Here is a 21,904-nt window from a genome sequence, read left to right on the forward strand (position 1 = left end):
CAAGTTACGTATTGCTATGCATTTTAAGTTTTGAAGTGAGCTGAAGTCACCTTAGGCATTCCATTGGTGGACCACGGCAGTGACGTCACCACTAGTAGTCTACGTCAATGGTGGAACAGACCACAAGAGCAATGACGTCATCACCAGTAGTCTGCCTCATTGGTGAGACAGAAGCCCTTCACTTTACACCTCACAGTCAGTCCTTCCCTCACTCTTACACCTCACAGTCAGTCCTTCCCTCACTCTTACACCTCACAGTCAGTCCTTCCCTCACTCCTACACCTCACAGTCAGTCCTTCCTTCCTTCCTTCACCCCTGCACCTCACAGGGAGTCCTCCCCTCACTCCTACGCATCACAGGGAGTCCTTCCCTCACTCCTACACATCACAGCGAGTCCTTCCCTCACTCCTACACATCACAGCGAGACCTTCACTCACTCCTACACATCACAGCGAGACCTTCACTCACTCCTACACATCACAGTGAGTCCTTCCCTCACTCCTAAACATCACAGAGAGACCTTCACTCACTCCTACACATCACAGTGAGTCCTTTCCTCACTCCCATATAACACTGCAAATCCTCCTCTCACTCCTTAGTAGGTCAGTAAGTCCTCCTCTCACTAATTAGCAGGTCAGTAAGTCGTCCTCTCATTCATTAGGTCAGCAAGTCCTTCCCTCATTTACGAACATCACTACATGTCCTTCCCTAGGTCCTACTCAACACTACAAGTCCTTCCCTCATTCCTACACAATACTGAAGTCCTTCCCTCAATACTACACAATACTACATGTCCTTTCCTCAGTCCTACAGTAATCAATAGATAAACTTTCAATACATCGTTATAATCTATTTTAGGATTTATAAGGACTTGTCGAACCAACAGTTAATATTATGCACAATACAACTTCCTGTCATGTCGGGTAGACTGACTTATTTAGGATATATTCATCTTTTTCTGTACACAGACATTAGGAGCATCAATTAACCCCCTCAGTCACAATTACAGTAGCTGTCTAAGAGCCTCACACATCTCAAAGTTGATATTCACGACGATATAGCCACAAACAGACTCTGGTTGGATCAGACTACCCTTGACAACCTTACATAGTCCTTAAATCCATTACACAACCACCTATGATCATCACACAGCCCTAATTAGCCAAACAGTCCGTGGCGGCGGCATATAAGCCCTGGGGGCCTCACATAGCCCCTAGAAGTGACATACTGCCTCAGAACATTTACAACAAATACAATCTTTTTTTTTTACAATTTCAAAAGTTTGCCCACAGGAAATGGTCATTGGTTACAAGTAAGTTGTAAAGCTGTAATAATTACTTAATTTTACAGTAAAATCTTAAAATAACATCTTGTATTTCACTGCCAGGAAGAATAAAATATTTTGTTTTGCAAATGAAGATGAAGCTAAAGTCCAAAATAATTAAGTTGAACAAAATACTTCCTAACTGTCTAGTTACAAATCCACATAAAAAATTACAACAGTGTATTAGAAGTAATAAGCTTCGCAACGCCACAAGTCTATATGGTCACTCCTACACAAGTCCTTCCCTTACTCCTACACCACACTACAAGTCCATCCCTCACTCATACACAACACTACAAGTCCTTCCTTCACTTCTACACCACACTACAAGTCCGTCCCATACTCCTACACCACACTACAAGTCCTTCCCTCACTCCTACACAACACTGCAAGTCCTTCTCTCACTCCTTCACAACACCACAAGTCCTTCCCTCACTTATACACAACACTACAAGTCCTTCCCTCACTCACTACACCACTCTACAAATCCTTCCCTCATTCCTAAACAGCCCTGCAAGTTCTTCTCTCACTCCTTCACAACCCTGTAAGTCCTTCCCTCACTCATACACAACAAGTCCTTCTCTCACACTTGCACCACACTACAAGTCCTTCCCTTTCTCCTACACCACACTACAAGTCCTTCTCTCACTCCTACACATCACTTAATGCCTTTTCCTCACTCCTACACAACACAGCATGTCCTTCCCTCACTCCTACACAACCCTGCAAGTCCTTCCCTCACTCCTACACAATACTAAAAGTCCTTCCCTCTCTCCTACACAACACTACAAGTCCTTCCCTCACTCCTACACATCACTTCATGCCTTTTCCTCACTCCTACACAACACAGCATGTCCTTCCCTCATTCCTACACAACCCTGCGAGTCCTTCCCTCACTCCTACACAACACTGCAAGTCCTTCCCTCACTCCTAAATAATACTAGAGGTCCTTCCCTCATTCCTACACATCACTTCATGCCTTTTCCTCACTCCTACACAACACAGCATGTCCTTCCCTCGCTCCTACACAATACTGGAAATCCTTCCCTCATTTGTCCACAACACTGCAAGTCCTTCCCTCACTCCTACACAACACTGCAAGTCCTTCCCTCACTCCTAAATAATACTAGAGGTCCTTCCCTCATTCCTACACATCACTTCATGCCTTTTCCTCACTCCTACACAACACAGCATGTCCTTCCCTCGCTCCTACACAATACTGGAAATCCTTCCCTCATTTGTCCACAACACTGCAAGTCCTTCCCTCACTCCTACACAATACTAAAAGTCCTTCCCTCACGTATACACAACACTGCAAGTCCTTCCCTCACTCCTACACAATACTAGAAGTCCTTCCCACACTTCTACACTAACCTGCACGTCCTTCCCTCACTCCTACACAAAACCGCATGTCCTTCCCTCACTCCTACACAACACCGCATGTCCTTCCCTCACTCCTACACAATACTAGAAGTCCTTCCCTCACTTCACACTACCCTGCACGTCCTTCCCTCACTCTACACAAAGCCATGTCTTCCTCACTCCTACAGCACATCAGCTTCCTCACTCCTACAGTTAGAGTCCTTCCCTCACTCCTACACAACACATGTCCTTCCCTCATTTCTACACAACACTGCAAGTCCTTCCCTCACTCCTACACAACCCTGCAAGTCCTTCCCTCACTCCTACATAACACTGCAAATCCTTCCCTCACTCCTACATAACACTGCAAGTCCTTCCCTCACTTCAACACAATACTAGAAGTCCTGCCCTCATTTCTACACAACATTGCAAGTCCTTCCCTCAATCCTACACAATACTAGAAGTCCTGCCCTCATTTCTACACAACACTTCAAGTCCTTCCCTCACTCCTACACAAAACTAGAAGTCCTTCCCTCATTTCTACACAACACTGCAAGTCCTTCCCTCAATCCTAAACAATACTAGAAGTCCCTCCCTCGTCTACACAACCTTGCACTTCCTTTCCTCACTCCTACACTTCACTTCATGTCCTCTCCTCTCTCCTACACAACACTTCATGTCCTTCTCTCACTCCTACATAATATTGCTTGTTCTTTCCTCACTCCTACAGTAGTCAGTAGATAAGATTTCAACTCACTGTTATAATCTAGTTTAGTATTTATGTGGACGTATTTAACCAACACTTACATATATGCAATACAACTTCCTGTCATGTTTGGTAGACTGAGTTATTTAGAGAATGTTCATCCTTTACTCAACTCTTGATCGTTTCTCTTGTCCACCTTGATGTTGCCTCGTTATATGTACACCAAGTTATGGTCCTCATCCTCCCTGGAGTAGTATTTTCTGTTAATACCTGTGAAATAAAAATTTTATTAACCAAAAATATTTTTTTTTATATATTGCAGGGCGACAAGAATTAAAATCACTCTTTCTTCATACTGTTATGCCAGCACTCCTCTTTATCAAGAATTTACCACTAGTCAAGTCACAAGTCACACGAGTGGTCACAACATCAAGCAGGGTAAACACTATAATGACTTATATTATCTCCACCAGGTTCTCAATAATAACCCTCAGATTAACTCAAAATATAGGTATCATGTTGAAGATGAATCATGAAATGCATAACTTAGCATTATAAAGTTAAGAGACCACAAACAAAGGTCAAGTAAAGGAACAATTTAAGTACAGTACAGATGACCACAGCCTAAATTAACACAAACCCAAACCTCAGCCTCACCATACACTAGAAAGTAGAAAAGTATACACCACTTATCTCCATATAAATATATCCTGAGTCCAGACCAATTGCACCACACACTATCACCAGCCAGGCTCGTCTACCTCCCTGCACTTGCGGTGACCCACACAATGTGGATACCATGCTGGCAATTACCATAATATTTTACCTAAGAAATGCACAACGTTAAGCTGATTTACTTCTTACATACTTATTATAAATAAATATATATATAACATACTAAACAATGTTCACATACAGGAACATATATAAAATATAGTCCTACCTACTGAAGAAGCAGTGTAATTACCTCTCAAGCAAATATATTCAGTGCCTTATAAAACTCCCTCCCCAAAGATAAAACACTTGTGTTTTATTTTCAGTCTGGTGAATGAGATAGAGCATTTGCTACGAAATTCTCTCACTCCTACACAACATACCAAGTCCATCCGTCACTCCTACATAAAATTTCAAGTCCTTCCTTCAATTCTACACAATACTACAAGTCCTTCCCTCACTCCCACACAACATACCAAGTCCATCCCTCACTCCTACACAATACTGCAAATCCTTCCGTCACTCCCACACAACATACCAAGTCCATCCCTAACTCCTACACAACATACCAAGTCCATCCCTCACTCATACATAATACTACAAGTCCTTCCCTCACTCCCACACAACATACCAAGTCCATCCCTCACTCCTACACAACATACCAAGGACATCCCTCACTCCTACACAATACTGCAAGTCCTTCCCTCACTCCCACACAACATACCAAGTCCATCCCTCACTCCTACACAACATACCAAGTCCATCCCTCACTCCTACACAATACTACAAGTCCATCCCTAACTCCTACACAATACTGCAAGTTCATCCCTAACTCCTACACAATACTACAAGTCCTTCCCTCACTCCTACACAACATACTAAGTCCATCCCAAACTCCTACACAATACTACAAGTTCATCCCTAACTCCTACACAATACTGCAAGTTCATCCCTAACTCCTATATAAAACTACAAGTCCTTCCCTACTCTACATACTACATCCTTCCTCACTCCCACAATACTACAAATTCCTTCCTCACTCTTACACAAAACTCACAATTCCTTCCCTCACTAATACACAAAACTTCAAGTCCATCCCTCACTCCCTACACTAATAAGTCCATCCCTCACTCGCACAAGACATTTCAAATCCATCCCTCACTCCTACATACTACAGTCTTCTCTCCAACACAATACTACAAGTCGTTCTGGGGTTGTTCTTCCTGAAGAAGGCAGTGATGGGTGAAACACCACTAACGTGCATTTATTAACGGATAGGAGAAATACAAGTGGTGACTAGCGTGTGCCATGCACGAGGCACGAGTCAGACTGAGACTGCCTTGCCATATGGCAGTCTCAGGGAACAATGTTGCCACATAACACGCAGTGTTGCCCGCGTAATTACATATACAAATGCTGCTGGCTTTGTAGCTTTGATACATAACCTACATCTCCCTTCCCTACGCTCATAGTCTTTGTCTTGAACGGACTTCTTAGTCCTAAGTCGCTTCGAGCGTCGAGGTGCACTGTGGGGCGGATCCTCGTGGTGTAGGATTCATCCTCGGTCGGGGCCAGCAGCGGGGGTGGACTGGACCCAGGCGTTCTCCACCAACCGGCCCTTCGGCATCCTGACCTTGTCGTCGCGACCGGCGACGCCCATCCTACGCCCAGCCCAGTATTAATGCGTCGTCGGGTCCTGGACGGAAGGGCACCAACTCCAGTGGCTGAAGAGCGGGCACTGTCCTCCAGGCCTTGGCGTCCTGGGCACGTGCGGCCGCGGTGAGTCGCAGCTCTCGCTCGGTCCTGCCACTCTTCGCAAAGGCCTTGGCGTGTGCAGGAACGCAAGGCGGAGAGGGTGACCATACAGGATCTGGGCAGGAGGCGCCCTGGTGGGGAGATTCAGTAACTCCGAGGTCGCTGTCAAACTCACAGTCTATGTTGCCTGAAGGGGCCACACCTTGAGGATGAGGTGCGACTATCTTGACCGCAGCCTCAGCGCTGGCCGTTTGACCTGTGGGTAGTGGGGTGTGACACGATGTGGCGGACTCACATGCTCCAGGAATCCTGTGAAAGTCCGGCTCGGTGAACTGGCGTCACCGTCCGTCCGCAGACGTGCGGACACCCGATGCGAAAGAGGTGCCCGGAAGTGAATGGTGGCCGCGGACGTCAGCGTCGAGCCACGAACCACAGGCCAGCCAGAGAGTCGGTCCAACGCTTCAAAGGAAATGTTTCCCAGCTGGCTGAGAAATCAGCCGACACGGACTCGAATGGCCTGCTGGTTAGTCGTCGCTCAAGGGGCTCCTGCTGTTGACTGGCTGCATGATCTGGCACGGCTCACGAGCACGGACGTATTGACGATGTCGCGTCAGTCCGGGCCACACCGCAGGCTGGCCTCTACCACGCGATGGCTGTCATAATCGGCGGGGCTGTGAGGAGAGCTGCCAGGGACGACCACACGGACACCCGTACAGGACGGGTCCCATCTGCATAGGGTCCCCGTATCTTCAACGGGCGTAGGGCGTTGAGGAGGTCAAAACAACAGTCGCGAGGGAACAGTCCTCACACTCTCCAGAGCTGAAAGAGGGTCGCAGCACGCGTCCGTGTTCTCAAGGCCAGATCGCTGTCGGGTGGCGACACTGAGGCCTGGGTGCTGGCGAGGACTGCAAGGCCTGCAAAGTGACGATGTTGTGACGGAGAAACCGGCCTCGGTGCAAACATCTCGTCTTCAGGTGCAGGCTGACTGGGGAGCGGAGAGGGCATCCGGATGCACAATTCACCTGCTGCATAGCCCTGGTGGCGAGCCAAAATCTTCTCCTTAGGCGCTGGAGGTGGGATTCTCGATGGCGTCCAGCGAATAATGATTAAGAATGGGGACCAGGGCCTGCTGGTCTGTGAAATGAGGTCAGTCTGTAAGCCAATCAGTAATGCACTTCGATAAGGCCCCCTGGCAGCTCCAGCTCGATGGTAAAACGTGACAGACTCAGCATCGGTTGAGAAGGCGAAACCACACTGTACGAGCGGTACTTCCTCCACCGTGATCCTGGAGAAGGCGTATGCAACTACAGGCGCGAGGCGTCGTCTGGAGGACCGTGGAGCCGCTGGGTCGAAAGTAGCGAGGATAGGTGCTTGACAGGGCACCACTATGAAAGCGAGGTCACGGTCGGTCACGGAAAGTCCTCAGGTACTCATAGGCCGGAGGGCCGGCGGCGGAAGAACGTCAGGAAGATCTGCCGGTTCCCAGGCCCATGAAGACCCAGATCCGGCAGGTTGGCAATTTTGCAAAGTCGCTATATAGCGAACTTTCTCAAGTTAACAATGCCATCCCCGAAGTCGGTAGCCGCAGAAAGACACTACAGGTGCGGCCGACGGACAGGCTTTCTGCATTCAGGTGTTGCTGTGCGTCCTACACCTGGTCAATACACTCGTCGATGGCGACGATGCGTCAGGTAGTCCTCATCGTAGAGGAGGACCGTCATCCTACAACGCAGTTGGTCACGCCTTGAAGTGCCATGTCACCCGAGACAGAAGACGCGTAACAGCGAATCCCATAGGGTACGGCAGTAGCAGGCGTCCGTAAGGCGTGATGAAAGTGATGGCTGTCCTCCTTCTTCAGTGGGATCTGCCAGCAACCACAGAGGCGTCCTTATCGAAGCCGTGCTGCTAAAGATTCATGCAAGAATAACACAAAAGGTGGGGTGAAAGGTGGGCAGGACAGGACACCGGCTGTTAAGCTTGGACAAGTCGGTAGTAATCCGCACCCACCGTTAGTCTTAGCCACAGCGACAGAGGTGGCACCAAGGGACGGGTCGTCACCAACGAATACGATGACACCACAGGCCACCATGGAATCGTTCGCTTCCGACTGAATACTGAAGGCGAGAGGGATCAACCGAGGGTGTGTATGGCAAACGGCTGTGCATCTTCATGCAGGTGTATCCTCCACAGGTGGACCCGCCGCCTTCAGTGGCGCGTTCGCAGGGAACCTACCGTCACCAGCATCCGGTATTCCTTCAGAAGTAGGCCTTGCGGTGAAGGAGACGTCTCACTGTGAAGGCTTGGCTGGCGGGTGGAGGCGGGGCAGGGTGGGACGCGGGCTCTGGGCAGCTCTGTGCGGCAGTGCCAGGCGCCCAGCTCGTTGACCTCCGCACCCTGCTGGCGGTATGCCGACAGCGGGTCTTTCAGGGGTCTCTGGGCACCACGCCTAACTCCTTGCAGTGCTCCCACGACAACAAGGGTGAGCGAGAGTAGGCTGCGTCGATCCGTCAGCTGACGGCCACGACGTCGCCGTAAGTGATCTCCGCTGAAAGGAGGCCTGGCGTCCGGCATCTGGGAAACCGTCCGCATTGTAGTACTGCAGCTCGCGGTGGTCCCCGAACCGCGTTTGGTGAGCCCAGTTCTGGAGGTGCTTCAGGCCTATCACCGTAGTATTAGCGCCGGTGTCCGGTATCACGCATATGACCCGACACATCACCGACATGGCCGACGCGGATGGTAGGGAAGGGGTAGCCCTGGGCGCGTGGTCGAGTCCACCCTTCTGATGTGACTCAGCTGCTGCTCTGGTCAATCTGAAAGGGGCTGCAAACCACCGGGGAAGTCACTGCTTTCCTCCTCAATCCGACTTGGGCTTGGGGCCTGGGTTGGCGGCAGCACGCAGCCCTGTCGTGGTGTCCATAGCGACCGCCAGGCGCCTGCCGCGCCTCGTGCAGGGTACTGTATTGGAAGACAGTGGCCCTCACGGTCACATCCGACACAGTGCGTCGGCGGCCGGGCATGTCTTGGGGCCATGCTGCTTTCACAGCTGACACAGGAAGCACTAGGCTGAGTGTGGAAGAACGTGCAGCCTTCACGTTGTTGGCCGCCTTTCACTCTTTCTTGTACTGTGAGATAGCTCTCCAGCAGGTAGCCCGTGCAGAGGTGGCGGACTTGGTGGCCTGTATGACCACATTCAGTCACTACCACCTGGAGTGTGGATGAAGCATCCAGGGGATGAGTCTCTGCAACCAACCTTTCTTGCCTGACACCTGTCAAGATCCCATGCTTGATCCAGGCTTTCACATTCGGCTGTGCGCCTTGCAGACGTCGATCTCTCCGACAAACTCTTCAAACGTACAAAAAGTCGTCAAAGATTCGTTATTCCGACCTTTAACGTGGCTCCTGTAAAAGGTCGAGCCCATCCGCTACTGAAGATGTAGAATCGGGAGGTACCGCAGGGTGCTCCAAAACTCTCTGGGTCTCCGGCGACAAACACATCCGCAGTTGGATGAGCTGTTTGTTTGGAGGCATGCTGTCAAGGTCCAACCATCGTAGAGAATCTGTCCAACGCCGCCTCCACTCACGAAAAAGCTGAAACGTGACATCTGGTGAGGGCGGGTGGGGTTGAAACAGATGCCTTGGGAGCTGTTGAGGCAAGAGTGCCTGGAGGACGCTGGTGGTGGTGGAGGGAGGTACTGGCACCCGTGCGTGAAACTCATGAAAGTGAGGTGGACCGCCAGGGTGGCAGTAGTGCATCAAAACGCACCTTTCCTCCTCTCTGCATTTCTCCTCTGAAGTTCCATTTCTCTGCGCTCTCTCGTCCTGTCGACCATCCACTCAGAACTGTGGCAATGTCCGTCGCTGGAGGTGGAGGATGAGAGTCTGCGCCCAGTGGAGGGATGGTGGGAGTCGTATCTCCAATCTTGACGTGTCCCTTCTACCACCCATCTTAGTATGCTTGAACTGCGCTGTTTAGTATAGTAAAGTGTCACTGCATCAGCTCTAAACTACATTTATATGACATAAACAGCGAAAATAATCTAGATAGAGTCCACTGTTCTGTCCGGTGCGTGCGTGCAGTGTGTGCGTGTGTGTGTGTGTGTCCGAGAGAGCATATGTGGGTGACCTTGTGGCTGGAGCCGCTGATGAGGAAAGTCAGTGTCTCCCGGATGTCACACGAGAAGGGTGTAGCCTGAGGCCCGTGGGTACCACAAAAAAGGCCAATGCTCAACTCTCAGCTCTAGACACACTAATACACTGACACTAACACTGCCACTGTCACTAAAACACACTGTGACGGCGACACTGCACGTGCGAAACACAACGCAACACAACACAACACACTAAGAGTCGACAAAGACATCGCCGCAGCGCACATCGCCGAAGCACTGTCCATTGTTCATACACTTGTAAGTCCACATATCCTACTCACTGCGCCATGAAGGTTCCAAGTGTTCCTGAAGAAGGCAGTGATGGTAGGGAAACACCGGGTAACACTGAAGTCCATTTATTAACGGTTAGGAGAAATACAAGTGGTGACTAGCGTGTGCCATGCAAGGTGCACGGAGTCAGACTGAGACTGCCTTGTCATATGGCAGCCTGGGCCATGTTGCCACATAACACGTGCAGTGTTGCCACGTAATTACATATATAAATGCTACTCAGCCGTAGCTTCATAAATAACCTGATTCCCTTTCCTCTACACAATACTACAAGTCCTTCCTCACTCCTACACAAAACTTAATCTCCTCCCTACACAAAACTACAAGTCCTTCCCTCCTACTCCACAACATACCAAGTCCATCCCTCACTCTACACAACATACCAAGTCCATCCTTCACTTCTACACAACACCTGCACATCCCTCACTCCTACAACATACCAAGTCCTTCCTCACTCCTACAAAATACCAAGTCCTTCCTCACTCATACACAACACCAAGTTCTTCCTCAGCCTCCAAGTCCTTATTCTACACAGCATACAAGTCTACCCTCTATACAACATCCAAGTCCTTCCCTCACTCCTACACAACCAAGTCCTTCCCTTCTCCTACACACAGCATACAAAGTCCTTCCCTCACTCCACAACATACCATGTCCTTCCCTCACTCCTACACAATACAACATGTCCATCCCTCACTCCTACACAACATACCAGTCCCTTCCCTCCCACAACATACCAAGTCCATCCCTCACTCCTACACAACATACGTCCATCCTTCACTTCTACACAACATACCAAGTCCTTCCCTCACTCCTACACAAATACCAAGTCCTTCCCTCCACCTACACAACGCTGCAAGTCCTTCCTCATATCACCACAACATACCAAATTCCTCCCTCACTCATACACAACACTAAGTCCCCTCACTCCTACACAATACCAAGTCCTTCCCTCATTCCTACACAGCATACAAAGTCCTACCCTCACTCATACACAACATACCAAGTCCCCTCCCTCCTACACAAAAACCAATCCTTCCCTCCTACAGACAAACTTCCCCTCCCCTACAACATACCATGTCCTTCCCTCCTCCTACACACTACATGTCCATCCCTCCTCCTACACAACATACCAAGTCTTCCTCACCCCACAACATACAAGTCCATCCTCACCCCACAGTCCCCTCACTCTACCAAGTCCTTCCCTCACTCCTACGCAACATTCCAAGTCCTTCCCTCATTCACACACAACATAACAAGTCCTTTCCTCCTCCCACACAACATACCAAGTCCATCCCTCACCCCTACACAGCATACCAAGTCCTTCCCTCACTCCTCCACAACATATCAAGTCCTTCCCTCACTCCTACAACATAGCAAGTCCTTCCCTCACTCTACACACAACATACCAAGTCCTTCCCTCACTCCACAACATACCAGTCCTTCCCCATTTCCTACACAACATCAAGTCCTTCCTTACTCCTACACAATACAGCAAGGCCATTCCTCACTCCAACACAACATTCCAAATCTCCCTGACCCTACACAACATACCAAGTCCATCCCTCACTGTAAACAACATCCCAACTTCTTCCCTCACTCCCTACACAACATACCAAGTCCATCCCTTGCTTCTACACAACATACCAAGTCCATCCCTCACTCCTACAACATACCAAGTCCTTCCCTCACTCCTACACAACATACCAAGTCCTTCCCTCACTCCTACACAACATAGCAAGTCCTTCCCTTACTCCTACACAACATACCAAGTCCTTCCCTCACTCATACACAACATACCAAGTCCTTCCCTCACTCCTACACTCGTCTCCTTCTCCCTGGCTGGATTTTCAACCTGAAGTGATTGCCCGCGGTGGACCGCTCCCGAAATCCCACGTGAACCCTGTTATTCTCTGCAAATACCACCTCTCCAGGATCACCCACTGGTCCCCAGGTAGTGTCGTCCTCTACACTGGTGGTTCTGTTGACCCCGCTACAGGTCGGGCCGGGGCTGGTGTCTACATCTCCCGTCCTGATGCCCCTGAGCCTATCAAACTGTCTCTCAGAGTTTCTGACGGGGCATCCTCCACTCAGGCGGAGCTAATAGCCCTCCTTGCTGCCCTTCTCGCTGAGGAAGAAACAGATGGTTTCTGTCCCTTGTTTGTCTGCTGCGATTTCAGGTCTGCTCTCGACGGGATCGCATTTGGATCAGGGGAAAATAAGGACCTCATCCTCCGAATACGAGGGTTAACATCCACACTTCAGGATGCAGGCCGTCCTGTGACATTCCTATGGATACCCAGTCATGTCGGTATCTTGTGGAATGAGGCAGCAGATGGCCTTGCCAGACTGGCTGCAACAAGGCCACACCTGACTACGTTGTTCCTCGAACACTTTTACAGCTTAGGACCCAAATTCGCCGCACACAGAGAGAAGTTCGGGAAGCAGCCATTCCCCTAGACTCCCCGCCCACCTGGTACGATGTCCTCCGTAAACTTCCTGACCTCTCGTATGTCTATGGGAAAGGGTCGCGGAAAAGGGACGTGATTGCTGCCCGTATCATCATTGGGTATGACTTTGCTTGGGAGATTGGTATCCCCGCATCCCCTGAGCAACGCTCTTGTGCATTATGCAGAAGACCCGACAGCCGCACCCTTATCCACTACCTCCTAAGATGTCCCCACACACAACGCTTCCGTGACGCCTGCTGGACCACCACTCCACGACCCTTTGACGGAGACACGATGATCCTCCCCATACTGGCCAGATATTATGTAAATAACATTGATTATGTGTTAAAGGAATATCCTTCCTTCCTTCCTTAGGCTTTAGTAAGCCCCTTTATAATATTTATACTGTATATACTTGTCACACTTGCCAGATGCTTCTGGTGTTATTGTACAGGGGTACCTAGTGACAGCACTAGGAGCCCGCTTCCTCTATCAAGGAATAAACAATTGAAATTGAATTGAATTGATCCAAGTGACGCGCTAGGTATTTACACTATCAAGGACAAATAATTATATTGGAAATGTTGGTTAGTGATCCCATAACATAATTTACTTCAACAATAGCAGCATATGGGCCCCGGTGACGAGACCTACCACTCTTACCCTAACAAAAACTTTAACTGAACAAGGTGTTTATCATGACATAACCAGGCCGATAACCCTCATGTATGTATGTATGTATGTATGTATGTATGTATGTATGTATGTATGTATGTGTGTATGTATGTGTGTATGTATGTATGTATATGATTTTTACTCAATAAATTCATACAAAATCAAGGTCCCAGTACAGGTGGATAAGTACCCCGCACTGCAACAACAATGTACCGATACTAGTTCTAGGATTTTGTTCATATATCCACATATTAGCTTAGGTTAATAGTCATCTTAATAGCAGTATTATCTATCTACACCACCTACTAGCTTTGGTTAATAGCCATCTTAATAGCAGTATTATCTGTCTATACCACATACTAGCTTAGGCTAATAGCCATCTTAATAGCAATATTATCTGTCTATACCACATGCTAACTTTGGTTAATAGCCATCTTAATAGCAGTATTATCTATCTATCCACATGCTAACTTTGGTTAATAGCCATCTTAATAGCAGTATTATCTGTCTATACCACATACTAGCTTTGGTTAATAGCCATCTTAATAGCCGTATTATCTGTCTATACCACATACTAGCTTAGGATAATAGCCATCTTAATAGCAGTATTTTCTGTCAGAGCCACGGCATCCACAACTCCTGTACACAAGGCGGAGAGCTACACTACCGCCTCCTCCTCCCTGGACCCCACAGTACAACAACACAACTTGTTATCACCTTACCTTCACTCAACTGCTAATAACCACAACGTAGAGCCCTGGAAGTCTTCACGACGCCACAAACACGAGGTAATCCACAAACAGCAAACGTAAAACATGGAAATAGCGATCAAATACTGTATGAAAACACACACACATGTTGCCTCCACCACTGCCGTATGTCTAATGATCACTGGCGAGTGGCGAACCCGAGGTGCTTCGATTCCTTAATTCATTGGTTCGCTTTACTGATTCATATGAAAATAATCGACTGGACGGCGGAAAGAACACCATACACGACTAGTCCATCATCTATAATCTCATTAATTTTCTTAAATCACTTCTATCCACCATTAGCTAAAATAAAACTGATAATTATCATTGAAACTTTTTATAATTTATCTGAACAAGTGATTTCCTAGTGAAAAGTTATCGCTAGATTTATTTTATGTGTATTAAATAATTATTGGGAGTAGCAAGAAATTATCACTATGATATAGTGCAGTGGTGTCAAACTCAAAACCTTTTGAGGGCCAATTCTTATTTTAGTTACCCTCTTCAGGGCCAACACAAGTGCTATATCACATATTTGCAGGATTGAAGTTTACAGCTTCACACATTGCCTTACCTGGCTTACCAGGAATACCTCATTTGGGTTTGTCTGATCTTAAGTATGTAAAATTCATTGTACTAAATAAACATGATATGTCTATTTTTTTCATAATTTCACGGGATGATAAATTTTACCGTCATCCCGCCGGCCACACCTGACCATCCCAAGGGTCACATTTGGTCCGCGGGCCATGAGTTTGACACCCCTGATATAGTGTATATGTTAGTAATTTTCTAATAATTACTTATATGTGTATTTAATCTGAGTATTCATTTAATCCTATCTTTACAAACAGGGAATCTCTTAACTTAATTACGCGTTGTTTTGTTTTTTTTAATCAGAGAAAATAAACAAAAAAATTAACCATTTGTCGTGCTGTCAAAAATAACCAGTTGCTTACTGCTCAAATTGTTACTTGCATGATTTTGTCTTGAAAAAAAGTGGTAATACACAAAGGATCAAATATTCTAATATACAAATCACTGTACTGATAACTGTTGGTGTGACCTGATCACATTGGCTATATACTGTTGGTAACTAGTGGTGTCAGCTCGGAAATCCACAGTTGGTGAGTAATTAGCAATGAAAGATGTCATTAAAATTTTCCATGCGTCATTTCGATCACTAATTACCCCACAATTTAACCGTGGACCATAGATTCGGAATCTAATTTTTGGCCGAAAACGCCGAAAATTTGCAAGCCTGAGCACACGCACACACGCACACGCACGCACGCCCACACACACACACACACACACACACACACACACACACACAGTCAATCTTTTTTTCTTCTTATTATTATTATTTATTTATTTGTTATTCTTATCCCCCCCTCTCTCTTACACTACCTCAAAAAAAACGAAAATAAATCTCTTCACATCATTATTAAGACACACACTTGAAACACCCGTCCTCAAGTAAACACTTACTAAATGCAATGTTTTATCTTATGTTTTACAGTTGAATAAGGTATAATTTCCACATTGACTTGAGAGAGAGACACGGGGGTGGCCACAGAACTCGCGGTACTCACAATATTCCAGCAAATAACACAAAGGATGGAATTTATACAATAGACTAGAGAGACTACGTACTGAGTGTAGTCAAGGAGGGTGTCAATAATGGGGCAGTGTGTGTGAAGAGGTGGGTGTTGATGACTCTCAACCCACAACCCTCCTTCGGCTCTCCCTTACCCCCCCCCCCATCCCATTTCTCTCTTCCCCTAACACGCCTTCACCCCCTCCCCCGTCTACCCCTCCGCCACCACACCCCTCTACCACCATCAATTATTCATGACCAGTCGACCAGCCTTGGAAGGGGAGGCGTCAGTTGTGTCATCAATTCAATTTCAATTTCAATATTTTATCTCGATAGAGGAAGCGGGATCCTAGTGTTGTCACTAGAGACCCCTGTACAATAACACCAGAAGCATCTGGCAAGTGACACAATTATATATAAACATTTTAAAGGTGCTTACTAAGGCCTAAGGAAGGAAGGATATTCCTTTAGCACATCATCAATATTATTTACATAATATCTGGCCAGTATGGGGAGGATCATCGTGCCTCCGTCAGGGGGTCGTGGAGTGGTGGTCCAGCAGGCGTCACGGAAGCGTTGTGTGTGGGGACATCTTAGGAGGTAGTGGACAAGGGTGCGGCTGTCGGGTCTTTTGCATAATGCACAAGAGCGTTGCTCAGGGTTGTGTCATCTATTATCTGGCTACTTGGCTGTGGGTCCTCGACTATGGTGATGATAGTCAAGATTTAGTATCTTAGAGTTACATGAAGATGAAAACCCCCAGTTTATTTCACCTGTTGAGTAAACACCCTGAATCTTACCTAACCTATCCTAACCTAACCTAACCCAACCTAATTTATATGTACTGCCGAACAGGATGATTAAGGATCTGTTGTCAACAATTGGATAACTGTATAAATTACTTGACCAAATGACATGTCAATAATTTTAATTACAGTACTTTTCTTACGCTAATTACTTGCCTCCTGTGGTTTTTCAAGGTCACTTATCAATTATCTCAAAACTTTCCCCCCACAGTCCTCTCCCCCACCCACAGACCTCTCCCCCACCCACAGTCCTCTCCCCCACCCACAGTCCTCTCCCCCACCCACAGCCCTCTCCCTCACCCACAGCCCTTTCCCCCACCCACAGCCCTTTACCCCACCCACAGCTCTCTCTCTCCACCCACAGCCCTTTCCCCCACCCACAGCCCTCTCTATCCACCCACAGCCCTTTACCCCACCCACAGCCCTTTCCCCCACCACAGCCCTCCTCCCCCACCCAAAGCCCTTTCCCCCCACCCACAGCCCCTCTCCCACCCACAGCCCTTTACCACCCACAGCCCTTTCCCCACCCACAGCCCTCCCCCACCCACAGCCCTTTACCCCACCCACCAGCTCTCTTTCCCCACCACAGCCCTTTACCCCACCCATAGCTCTCTCCCCACCCACAGCCTCCCCCACCCCAGCCCTTTCCCCCGCCCTTACAGCCTCTCCCCCACCCACAGCCCTCTCTCCCCTTAGCTAAATTTATCCCCCCTTGTTCTACCTCTTACCATCCCCTTTCCACCCTCCCTCACCTAGGTCGTTCTCCTTCTATCACTTGAGCACCCTCTTCCCTCATTTACACCCCTTCCTCCTTCACTTATGCCCCTTCCTCCTTCACTAAAGCCCCCCGTACTTCTCAAGATGGGGGTGGTAATATACTTGAAGTTTTCTAATTGGTATAGTACATACTATTAGAGGTTAATGTACAGGAGAAACTAGTTGACCTACTGAGAGGTTGGCAGGTGATTCCCTGAGGTTAAGTATTATCAATCATAGGAGTACAAATTTGTCTTGATATAAAAGTTACAAAATTTCAACCAGCGTCAGGATAAGAACACTTCATCACCCTCCCGAGAACCTAAAACATCAGAGAACAATCCTGAAGGTGATGACTCAGGTGTGTTGAGGCGTCGCCGGGTGTGTGATGGATGGTAACATTTCAGACGCCTGGAAATATTAAATATTTGGTAGCAGTTGTACCGGTGGGGTTGATCAGCGGGGCTTTCACTTGCATCAACGAAACTATGCAAGTTTAAGCGGTGACGGTGGCAAACACCGTGGGAAGAACAGGGTGGTGAGCGACCGAGCTTACCACGCCGCCTTCCGGGTTGGTTGCAGATTCATATCATTGTATGACCCTGTATGTGTCTCACTCAGGGGCCCATGAGTGACATTCAAAGCACCTGTGACACTAAAGCTTCCTGTGTATTTCATTACAGACCTTGAATGACATGGAGGGCCGGAGGAAGCTGGAGAGGTAAAGGAGGAAGACTCTCCGGGATTCCGCTTTGGGGACAACATCGAGGAGGTGCACCAAGCCTTTGATCTCTCTCACCTGAATAATTTAGAGATGTACTTGGACGGCACTCGTATACTGTGGCAAGAGATATTCGGAATAACTCTCTCTCTCTCTCTCTCTCTCTCTCTCTCTCTCTCTCTCTCTCTCTCTCTGTCGTGTGGCATCCATAAGTCACAAAAGCATTACTCTGTCACCTTTATAACCCAGAGCCGACAGAGGAAAGAGTCAGTGATGATGAAAAGTAACAGTCTAGCAGTGATAACATGAAGGAAGTGGAAGGAAAGGACTCTGAGTACCATGTTATCCAGTAGTGCTGAATAATTACGACAAATAATTACCCAAACTATTGACTTGACGTCCGGGAAGGATAGTTGAACGATACTAACTCACCAACGAAGAACTAAAGATCTATAATAAATCAACTTAAGCAATGGAGTTTACTTATGATAAAACCTGTATATTTTTTTAATTATGATACACGCTGAGCCTGTACAATACTGTAAGTCCCATACCACATTTTTATTTGATTCATGACACCTGACCTAACACCTCGTGAAGTGTCTGACATCTTACCAAAACAATTAACACCGAATAGATGCAATTTGATTCATTTTAGTGTATTTGGGTTGGGTTAGGTCGGGTCAGGTTAGGATAGGTTCGTTTAGGTCACATGAAAAGAGAGAATGTGTGTGTGTGTGTGTGTGTGTGTGTGTGTGTGTGTGTGTGTGTGTGTGTGTGTGTGTGTGTGTGTGTGTGTGTGTGTGTGTGTGTGTGTGTGTGTGTGTGTGTGTGTGTGTGTGTGTGTGTGTGTGTGGTTTTCATTGATTCACACGTTATCGATGCTGACATTCACAGTACTAGAAGAAGAAGGAAATTTCTTAAGGAGGTTTTACTTTGCAACACAATTTATTATGCACCACTACATGGTTTTATATTTTGGTACTGTAAATATATTGATTATAGAGGAGGTGGTGGTACAGTAGTCTAGTCATCACGCCGTAGTAAAAGGCACCGGTGGTCGCAGTAATCAAGGATGAAACAGCATCTCTAAGACACCCACGAGGATTGACGCTAATGTAAACAGACCGTAGATGATGAAAGTTCCCTGAAAGAGAGAGAGATGAAATCATATGTGAATTTACTAGTTAGGCATTATTACATACAAAAATTCAAACAAATTTTTCCTCGCCTTTACGTAACCACAGGTACTTGGCACATATGTTATCCTGTACTTGATGAGGTAAGTGAGTACCGGTATCTGGGAGAAAGACACCTAGTACTGGGTTAGTATAGCTAGTACGTTAATTATTGGATGAGGTACCTGGCAGTATAGGATGTGAGAAACCCGGGAACAAGATAGTGAGGGGCCTAATGTTTCTAGGTATGTGGTAGTTGTCTTTATTAGCGAAGTGCCAAGTAGTTAATAAACCGATGTTGAGATATCATATAGTCAAGAAACAGGTATTGAAGTGCCAGGTAATGAGGTATGAGGGGGATAACCTGCAGGTCCTGGAGGCTGAGAGGTCGTAGAGGTACCGAGGTGTCCTGGTGGAGGTTCTCTCCCATCTGCTTCATGAAATCGTACACCAATACCTGTACACAGGAGGAACTACATGAACAAAACATCACAAACACATAATCACATTTCTACACACACACACACACACACACACACACACACACACACACACACACACACACTCAACCCATCTCACACACACACACACACACACACACACACACACACACACACCCCCACACCCCACACACACCCTCACACATCCTCACATCCTCACACACCCACACACCCAGCTCACACACACACACACACACACACACACACACACACACACACACACACACACACACACCCTCCCCACCACCCACACACACCTCACACATCCTCACACACACACAGCTCACACACACACACACACACACCCTTCACACACACCCCCTTCTCACACACACCCCTCTCACACACACCCCCCACACCCCCTTCACACACACACCCCTCTCACACACACACCCCCTATCACACACACACCCCCTCTCACACCTCCCATACACCCCTGGGGGTCCTCTGGTAGTCCCATCGGGCCCATGGCCCTGGGAGGGCCCATGGGGGCTTCTTGGTAGTACTATGGGCCCTCTGGTAGTCCCATGAAGCCTTTGGCCCCGGTAGGGACCGGAGGTGCCTCTGGTAATTCTATGGGTTCCGGGCCCTAGTAGGTCCATGGTGACATCTTGATAGTCCTATGGAGCCGCTGGCCGTGATAGGGCTCTTGAGGGCCGCCTGGTAGTCCCATGATGGCCCTGGTAGGGTCCTGGAGGCCCCCTGATAGTCCCATGGAGCCCCTGCGCCTTGTTAAGCCCCTGGTACCCCTAAGAAGTCCCATGGGATCCCTGGGCCCCTGGGATCCCTGGCCCTGGTAGGGACCATGTGGGCCCCTGGTAATTCCATGGGGTCCCCGGTCCTCTTAGAGTTTCTGGGGCCCCTGGTAGTCTCATGGGGCCCCTTGCAATGGTTTGAGGCCCCTGGCCATGGTATGAGGCCCCTAAGCCGGGTAGGTCCATGGGACCGACGACCCTGGTAGGGTCCCTGGGTGCGCCGTCGCCTATGGGAGTTTCCCTGGGGGGCAGTAGTTTTTGCACTATTTAGAACTCTGGGAGATATGACGTTGAACAAGTACACTCCCCATCGCATTTCCAGTATGATCTCATCGTGAAAAATTAAAAGGAGAATAAATATCCAACAGGAAATCATAAGTTGGGTTGTTGTGCTGACTGACTACTCTGTTTTCCTATTGGTGGATTTTCATTTTAGTCCACCAATCACAGGTAAGTAAGGAATTGCTGGACGTATGCAATATGTACGACACCACGACTAAGCAAGCTATAGGGCTCCAGGGAAGGGACACCTCTGGCAGGGCCCCTGGGGTGCCGTCGTCCATGGAAAGGCCCCTCGGGACGCCTTCACAGCCCCGTGCAGAGACCCTGGGGGCTCCACCGCCCCTGGCAGGACCCCTGGGGATGCCGCCACTTCTAAGAATTGCCCCTGGGGGCGTCGCCGCAGGTGGAAGGGCCCCACAGGGGCACCGCCACCTCTGTGAGGATACCTAGGGGCGTCTCCGCATCTGAGATGGACCCTGAGGGCTTCGCCGCTCCTGGTAGGGTCTCCAGGAGCGCCACAGTCTCTGGGAAGACCCCTGGGGGCACCACCACCTTTGGAAGGGCTCCTGGAAGCAACGTCCCCCCCCCTCCTTGGAAGGTTGCTGGGGGTGCCGCCGACCCTGGGAGAGCCCTTGAGGGCGCCAACACATTTGAAAAGGCACTAAGGGCGCCACAGCCCCTTGCAGGGCCCTTGCTGGCTCCATCGTTCCTGGCAGGGCCCCTGAGGTCACCAATGCCTTTGGGAGGGCCCCGTAGGGGTGCCGTCGCCACAGACAGGCCCCCCGCCCGCCCCCTCCACCCCCTGGATGGGCCCCGGGTGCAGCCGCCGCTGGTGGCAGTAGTTTTTCACTATTTAGAACTCTGGGAGATGTGACGTTAAATAAGTACACTCCCCATTGCATTTCCAGTATGATCTCATCGTGAAAAATTAAAAGGAGAATAAATATCCAACAGGAAATCATAAGTTGGGGTGTTGTGCTGACTGGCGGTTCTGTTCTCCTATTGGTGGATTTACATTTTAGTCCACCAATCACAGGTAAATAAGGGATTGCTGGACGTATGAACTATGTACGACACCACGACTAAGCAAGCTATAGGGCTCCAGGGAAGGGGCGCCTCTGGCAGGGCC

General features: G+C 48.4%; 1 protein-coding gene across 1 annotated transcript in view; it reads right to left on the minus strand.

The window, feature by feature from the left end:
* Positions 1-18,985: 18,985 nt before the first annotated feature.
* LOC121854567 overlaps positions 18,986-21,904 on the minus strand; it is a gene marked incomplete at its 5' end in the record, with an annotated part of 72,346 nt that continues 69,427 nt past the window's right edge. The window contains 2 exons of the mRNA XM_042349243.1: positions 18,986-19,207; positions 19,603-19,695. Of these exons, the coding sequence (XP_042205177.1) occupies positions 19,130-19,207; positions 19,603-19,695 (171 nt within the window). The remainder of the gene's footprint in view (positions 19,208-19,602; positions 19,696-21,904) is intronic.

The sequence above is a fragment of the Homarus americanus genome, unplaced genomic scaffold (genome assembly GCF_018991925.1).
Source record: "Homarus americanus isolate GMGI-L3 unplaced genomic scaffold, GMGI_Hamer_2.0 scaffold49860, whole genome shotgun sequence".
NCBI classification, from domain to species: Eukaryota; Metazoa; Arthropoda; class Malacostraca; order Decapoda; family Nephropidae; genus Homarus; species Homarus americanus.